Raw genomic sequence first — 8,030 nt, 5'->3', positions numbered from 1 at the left:
TTGCGACAGGGTGTAAAAATCAGTTCTGGCCAACTTTGTAACAACTGTATTATTGTTTTCTGCTGTAAGATGGAACAAAGAAACAAAGAGGAAAACAGAATGTGTTATGTCTGAAATGGTCCTAAATTACAGCCATTCATGGAAGGTGTCAAATGATGGTCAGGCTGAGCAGAATATAACTTGGTTGAAAATATTGCCATAACGTTTTTCCACTTTTGTATTTGGTTGTATTAACTAGATGGTTTTGCTAAAGGATGCTGTAGCAATTGGAATATAAATAAAGAAAAATTTCCTTTCTATTATTTTCGTGTAGCAAATGCAACTTTTATTTATGCATTTTAAAATGTTATGCATGACTGCACATAGACAAGAAAATAATTTAATGCAAATAAACACAAACATAATAATAATAACAGATACTACCTTGAGCGTAGTATTATTTTTTTGATTTTCAAGGTCATTTTGTTTTGGAACTACAGGAATTATTTTTTTATTCATTGAAATTTGTCCCTTTGTGGACCAGTGTGACAAATATGTCACGTTTCAAAAAAACCCTAACCCCACACCAAAATTAATATTTTTTCTCATGCAGATATATTACGGTAATCCACCATTGAATGATTACCATATAAAATTAATCTTTTTCTTTAAATTTGCAATTATATCCATACAGGGTTAAGTCGGTTTTAGCTGCTCATTAAAAGCTTTTTTTAAATAGCCATTCTGTTTTTTTGCGTAGAAATAACCTAAATAAGCTTATTCAATTTTGGTTCCGAAAACTAAAAAAAAATACAAGTCGAATCTGAGGTAATCGTTATTACCTCGACCAACCGAAAGTTTTAAAAAATGTTGCTGCTTTGAATATTTCCGATGTTTCGTGAAAATATTCAGGTTATCAACGCGACTTAACCTGCAGTTCCGTAAACTGGTCACCACAATACGATGGCATCATCCAGATGTTATTAACAATATATTTCGTTTTTACATCAGTATATTAATGCCCAGCGAAATCAAGAACGGAAAGGAGTGAGGTTTTTTGAGTAAAACACATTGTAATCACGAAAGAATGTTACATACATGCGTACAGTGCTTCGTAAATAAAGTTTCGCGTCGAAACAAAAGTGGTAAACTCAACTTATGATTCAATTATTTCAGTCCAAACTGAATGGTTTGGGACCCGAGCCCTAATAGTTAATGAACTTAAACATTTGTGCAGGAATTTCAACTCTGTCAAGATATCTCGCAAGGTTTCGTGTGAAAATGTGATTGTGCAGAGACAAAGTGAGCGGCAAAGCAAAATATGGGAAGTGAATAAATGAACCACGAACATCTTCGTCGTGTCTATGCATCTAATCATTCCTCTAGAAAGGCAGAGGTAATTAAGATAAGTCACCAAGCCGGCTTAGTCACGTGATCATTGTACTCGCTAAATGCGTATAGCTGCTATATAAGTTACTGCGCAACATGTTAAGCGATACAAAAACTTTTAACATTACTTTTTAATAGTGGTTCCTGCTTTCCACGTATATAATTGTACAATCGGTTTAATTTCGCAAGACCGCCGAAAAAATTTGGTTAGAAACAAAGCAGTGATTCCAAATCGCACACGTCACAATCCCCGCATTGTTACGCACTCCGCAAGCGTTCTCATTGCTCTCGCTTGATGATGCTCTATGATGTCACACGCATTTTCGACATCATAATTCTTCTTATTCTTTACTGTGCAGCTGTTTCGCAGCAAGCCGCGAGATGGCGCTACAGTGCGTTCGGTTGTTCCTCGGGGGTGTCACCTGGCGGATACGAGAGAAGTCGTTCGATATCGAAATTGTCATTTTCTCTCCAATCCTGTCGGGGTTGTCTGGGCTGGTAAAGAAAAAAATGGTTTAAAGAATTAAAATTAAGGAAAAAAGCTTTGTTCTTTATTCTTGTCATTTAACCACAATGTAACACCGCCCGTAAGTTTAGTCACAAACATCTTTAAGAACTTGCAATAAGGAAATTTCAAACTACACGCATCCGCTAACTAATTGTTAAACGTTTGATCTTGGTTTAAACTCACCTCAGGAAATTGGGGGCTTTGCCTGTTTCTCCTTCTCGAACTTCCAGAACCTCTCTGCTGGTACGGATTTGTGGTCTCATCGCTCCCTGTAAACCTGCCAGACGCACATATGACTTTATTACCTTAAAATGACGCACATAAGACATCACCAACTTAAACAATTACGTCTCAGCAAATGTCATAAACCTCAATAATGACGAACACGTGGTTTCCGCAATTTATAAATTCACGTACACACAAATGACGTTTGTATGACATCATTGAAATAGAAATAAAGCAAGAACGTCATCAAAGAGTCAGGTATAGAAATATCGGACAAATCGTTAATGAAGAAATAATCCATGATCGACCCAAATCATAAATACGAATTTTGTGGAATCCAACTTACCGGTGAGCGTAATAAGCCGGCGGGTCGTGGGGATTTCTTGTGGCTACAAACAAATTGGCGGCTTCGCCCTGGTAACGGTCACGGTTGCGTGCCGATGAAGAGGTCCCGGCTTCGCCTCGCTGGTACTGTGTAAAGGTTAAATACATTTTTAAACCAGTTGGGATCAGTTGTATGGGTTTGAAATTGTGAATTGAACAAAACAAGTGTATTTGGAACTGATTTCGAACCGACTAGCCTTAGAAGAGGCTGCGGTAACACCTTTAGCCAAGCGTATAAAACTGTTGGTCAGTATTTGAAAACCCACACTCAGCAAGGATTTTTATAATATGTTTACCGTCAAAAGTTGCCTCCTCAATCTCTCCTTGTCCCTTTTCTCCTGTTTAAAATCAAACTCGTGAGTTCGGACTTGTTGGGTGAGGGCTTGAACTTCGTGTTTCGCTCTGGTGAGTTGTTCGTCCAACCTCTGCTTATCTCCCTGGCTCTTCTCCCGATCTCTACGCTCCGTCTCAAAGTCCTCCCGGTAGATCTTCACCTGCATCCGTAAGGTAAGGAGTAAAAATTTGCCCGGTTGTCAATGCACGGGAAAACAGCCAGGACATGTTTGCTATAATTGCTTCGTTTTTTGTCTGTATGTAGTGCACATACAGCATTCGTTCCCTTTTTGTAAACTGACACATTGTATTCAAAAGGTTGAGGGCCCTTGTGTTAATATTGATTTTCACATAACTCCAAACGTGATTGGTGTGATGAACAAACGAATAGTAAGATACATATAAAATGATGCTTGTAACTCTACCTGCTCCTGGAGGACCTCAATCTGCGTACGAAGATCGTTCATTGCTTCCGCATTGGGAGGTGGAGGACTTCTCTCGCCTCCACTTGTTCCTGGAGAACCTTCTTCCCGCGAGGAACTTAGGATGTTGTATCTGGGATCTCCAAGCAAGTCGTGGCGTCTTCTCGAATCGCCGTTGGAGAGCATCATGGGGTCGGAGGGGATGGAGGATCGCTGGTGGTGGATGCTGATAAATCGGAATAAAATATAGGTTTTGGTGTTTGAATAAAATGTATTTTGACGAGCATGGTATTGGTGTTGCTGGTTACCAAATTAAAATACAAGCACAGCATTAAATTTTTATGTTGATTATTTCTTGATCCGACTAGCATTTTGGGTTGGTATTAAACACATCATACGACAAATTAAATATCACAACAGTTTCGCAAAAAATATTTGTTGCCTTCAGAAAACATTTCCCAAATGCTGGAAACAGAAAATGATGTACATAAAAATAGCTGAAAAATAATTCCACCCCTATCTACCTGTAGGCAGCCTCCAGTGCAAGGTTCAGTCTCTGGTTTTCCGCTTCCAGGCAGCTTTTGTCCGTCTCCAACTTCCTTTTAATCTCCTTGACTTGGGCCAGATCTCTCTTCAGTGTCTGACACTGGGAATGGGCGTTGGCGAAGTTTCTTGCGATCGCAGCCTTTTCTTGCTACAATGTAAACGATAATTGTTTGGAAAATGCAGAAGTGCAACCTCATGACAGGCAGCATTGTCCCACTGCGCAGGTCCTTACTTGGCGATTACAGCTATCGTATCGAGGTGTATTGCCTTGGCTGCAAAGCCAGTAAACCTTTTACTATAGAAAATGCACGCCAAGAGTGGGTCACAATCCCCCCACATACACTTCCATTGACCTCATTGATAATACCAGCACCGAAACACAACTACGCTTACCATGAGGTTTCGGATCTCTTTCTTGGCGCTGACTAGCATAACGTCAATGTCACGACGCCGTTTCTCGTCGTAGCGCTGTTTGCTGCCTCCAGCGGCCGATGTGGAAGGAACGTCGGTGGTGAATTTGACATGACTCCTTCCTATCTCCTCTTGCTCCTGTTGCGCCGTTCGGGAGTCAAACTCCTGTTTGAGACGTCGGTACTGAGTATCCCACTGTCTGTTCACCCGCAAGATCTGCGTGTTGACGTGTTATTAAGCAACCCGAAGGTTGAAGGTTCGATTCCTATCCAAGCTTATTTCCATGAAAAATTCGGAGGTTAACATAATTGAAAAATCGCAGTTTTTAATGCTGAAAAATTAGACCCACGTTATTGCTTTATTGGGGGACTTTTACAAAATTCGCATAACGGCTTGATTTGTTGAAAAGCTACCTCAGATCTTTGTGTCTCCAACTTCTTGACTCTCGCCTGCAACTTTGATATGAGATCCTGGGAAACAGTTGGAGGACTCGACGGTGACCCCGCGCGGCCGCTTGTTTCAGGTTGCGCCGGACACTCCGCGGCGCGCTTAAGTTCTTCGTTTTCACGTTTCAGGATTTCGGTTTGCTCTCGGTTCTCAACCAGTTGTTGCTTCATTTTGTCATTTTCCTTCATAAGAGCGTCACAGAATGCCTGCGAATAAAGTAAAAATTGAAGCACTTTCTTGGAAAGCGCGAATGTGTGGGATTCGTCCAACAACGGTCTGTTAAACACAAACTCATACGTCAAGTCCGACGCTGTGTTAGTTGTAGTTCGTGTCGGGTGTACAACCACCCACTGGGAACGGATCGTTACACACGACCTTTCCTAACTCTCGAATGTTACGCAACAAAGGAAAATGTGACGTTCGCACGCAATCGCGTTTGAGCGGTCACGGTTGATTTCACCACGGATAAGCCTCACTGGTTAGGAGGGACGTACGTGGCAACAAATTATAACACTCTGGTGCAAGCAGATGAAATCACTCGGGAAAATATTCTGTTGCTAAGCAACAGCCGGGGATTAGTAAAACTAGCACTAGAAACTACGGGGAGGTTAGGAGCGTAACTAACGTGATTTTTATTCTTTCATTCATTGGTTTATTTTTTGCCCAAACACGACAGCGAACATTGAAGTGTAAAATAATCGGAAAGCGTTAAAGTGTGGGCAGGATGACGCTTGAATAACCTTTAGGTTTTCGATGCCGAGCGTCATCCGTGGTCTAATGACTAGCCTTTCGTGCAAGCTTTGACCAAACGGAACTCGTTTTTTGCCACAGGCTATTACTATCTCGCTACATTCATCCCAGCAAACATTTTCCTAACAAAGACCCACCGCACTGTGAAGTAGCAGGGGTACAGCCATGCCAGATCCTTCCACCTGCCCCAAGTACTGAGGGTACAGATCCTTTAACTTTTCAGCGAACTCCTGACAGAGTCTGGCCGCTTCCGAGTCCTCGACCAACCTCACCCGCTCGGTGAGGTCATCATTACACTGTGTGACGTCAGTGGAAGTGCTGGGGCGTGCGATATCTGGGAGAGACTGTCGGGAGGTACTGGAGTGCTCCGGATCGATGAGAAAGGGATCTTCGACTTCTTCTACCTCGTCGGACGAGTCCGACTGCTCACTGGGTGGCGATATTTGCATAGGTTGGTGCTCGTTTGGATCCGTTTCCATGTTTTTTTGCAAGCACCACAAAATTTTAGCGTTACAAGCAAAATAATGATTCACTCAGACTAAGTATATGCCCTTGCAGTTCGGCCTAAGCTGTGAAGATGATACTAGATTAAAAACCGAAGTGTTACCACATCAAGTTGAAAGGCACAAAAGTCGCACAATCAAAGATACATGTGCTTTTATAAGTTACATCATTCCTGTACTAGCCAAGTTTTACTGACTGACATCCCTGTAACATAGCACAAAACATGGCAGCTACATATGTTTGCAGTATATAACATGTACACGACAGGTAATAACTCAGTGAAACAAACATGCCAAGGCAAATACTTAGCAAGAGGAAGCTTGTCAATGAAAGCAGTGTTGAAACAGTATAAGTATAACAAGGAAACCAAAACCTCATCGACTACCTGCTTTTAGGACAGATAACTATATATAAGGACTAATATGTTACAACTTGCTTGTCAACAACAGAAACAATGCAAGTCCACTGTTTGCAATGTCAGCGAAACCGTTCTATCTTACTCGGTGAATCACCTACCAGCTCACATACCTAGTCTGACGCCATCTGAACACAATGTACAGCAATTGCGAAACATAGCTCTATGCCTGTTGTAATGTAAATACCCCGACACAAAGCAGGCTTGTCAGCGGGGAAATTTTTTAATTGCTCGACGTCACGATAATGTACATCAGCATATGCTGGATATGATGAAAGTTGGCCTGTTGCCAGTACCATGTAAGACAAATGCCTCGCATGCTAAACAATAAAGTCCATCTATTCAGGCTTCTTTATTCCAAATTTAGATGCGTTTTGCACACTTCAGAATTCCCTTCTATGCGCAGACCAGAGCAGCCAATTGTATTCAACACAAGACCGTTCAACAGCAGCGTCATTTAAAAGCGCGTCTGAAAAAGGTTCGAGTGGTGCTTCCCATAGGCATACAAACGAGTCAGCCAACGTACCTGGGGAACTCCCGGTGGCAAGCCCCGCGTTGCTCGTATGTGGGCATATTGCTAGTTGCGGCAACTGGAAATGGTTTATTCGTATTTGCGAAAGGCTGGTGCAATATTTGCATCGGTTTTGTCGGCACCGCGCAACCTCAAAAATAACGCACACAATTTCGTCAAATTAAAACCCTACACTAATACTAATAGCGAAGTTATGACGCTTCGCACACACCAAACCCGAAAAATATCAAAATTAACAATTAGCCATGGTCCAAACAATTAAATTGTTGCCCAACCCTCAGTAATTTCGGGTTTACGTGCAAGGAATTTGAAACGCCCGAAATACCAGAGGGGGAATTAAATGCGTCAGGCGCTTAAATCACAGCCGACAGAAGCCAGGCCTACAGAAGTCTTTTCAACGTGACCGGACTTGAAGAATGTTTGCGCAGCAACAGATGAATCATCAAAACATATATGGAGCAAAATTTAGGGTTGCACGGTACCAGAATTAATAGCGCCCACAAATCGACTAGATTGCTCTGGCCAAAAGACCTTTTCGCGTATGACTCATGTTAGTAAAAGGGTTCGGTCCCAAAGCGATTTCTTTGTCTAAACATAGCAAAGGTCGCAGGGCATTGCACATGCTGGCGTTTGTGAATGGCATGTTTTTAAGTTTAAGGTCGGATGTTGAAATTCAAGCGTTTGGGGATTTCGGCGTTGACACGCCTCTATAGCCCGACGCGCCTTCAATATTTTATGAAAGAACTAAAAAAGGGGCATATGACGTCAACAATTACGTCAACGCATGGTTCATACAACCTCTTCCGGTTTCTGGTCAGTTTTAATGCTTGTACGCTGTTGTCACAGCAGAGGCTGGAATTAACTTACAATAAATCTGTTTTTTTTTCCACATCAAAACGATGATTTATATCGGTTTAAGTAAAGTGAGCACCAATATTTTCTATTTCCAACAAATATTGATGCCATTTAAAATCAAATCTACAACTGTTGTTGAACAAAAACGCAATTTTTAGTTTGATTAGTTGTTACGGCAACCAGTAAAAATGCCCTGGTGAACCGCAAAATCTACACACAATATTGTTGTGCTTGTTTTCCTCGGGTTGTTGTGCTTATTTTCCTCGGGAAGTGTCCGTGAAGGTAACGGAACAAATACCGCTTGAGGGGATCAACGACTGAAATCAGCGT

The 8,030-nt window shown here is 41.7% G+C and overlaps 1 protein-coding gene across 1 annotated transcript in view; it reads right to left on the bottom strand.

Moving 5' to 3' along the window:
* Positions 1-953: 953 nt before the first annotated feature.
* Positions 954-8,030, bottom strand: part of LOC145910868 (uncharacterized) — a 28,731-nt gene continuing 21,654 nt past the window's right edge. The window contains exons 9-16 of the mRNA XM_082998082.1: positions 4,611-4,850; positions 4,180-4,413; positions 3,765-3,934; positions 3,244-3,466; positions 2,782-2,979; positions 2,448-2,572; positions 2,060-2,153; positions 954-1,863 (exon numbers count right to left, since the gene is read on the bottom strand). Coding sequence (XP_082854208.1) covers positions 1,756-1,863; positions 2,060-2,153; positions 2,448-2,572; positions 2,782-2,979; positions 3,244-3,466; positions 3,765-3,934; positions 4,180-4,413; positions 4,611-4,850 — 1,392 coding nt within the window. The 3' untranslated portion in view covers positions 954-1,755. The remainder of the gene's footprint in view (positions 1,864-2,059; positions 2,154-2,447; positions 2,573-2,781; positions 2,980-3,243; positions 3,467-3,764; positions 3,935-4,179; positions 4,414-4,610; positions 4,851-8,030) is intronic.

This window comes from Ascidia mentula, chromosome 8 (assembly GCF_947561715.1).
Source record: "Ascidia mentula chromosome 8, kaAscMent1.1, whole genome shotgun sequence".
NCBI lineage: Eukaryota > Metazoa > Chordata > Ascidiacea > Phlebobranchia > Ascidiidae > Ascidia > Ascidia mentula.
This window is presented reverse-complemented; position numbering and strand designations above follow the sequence as displayed.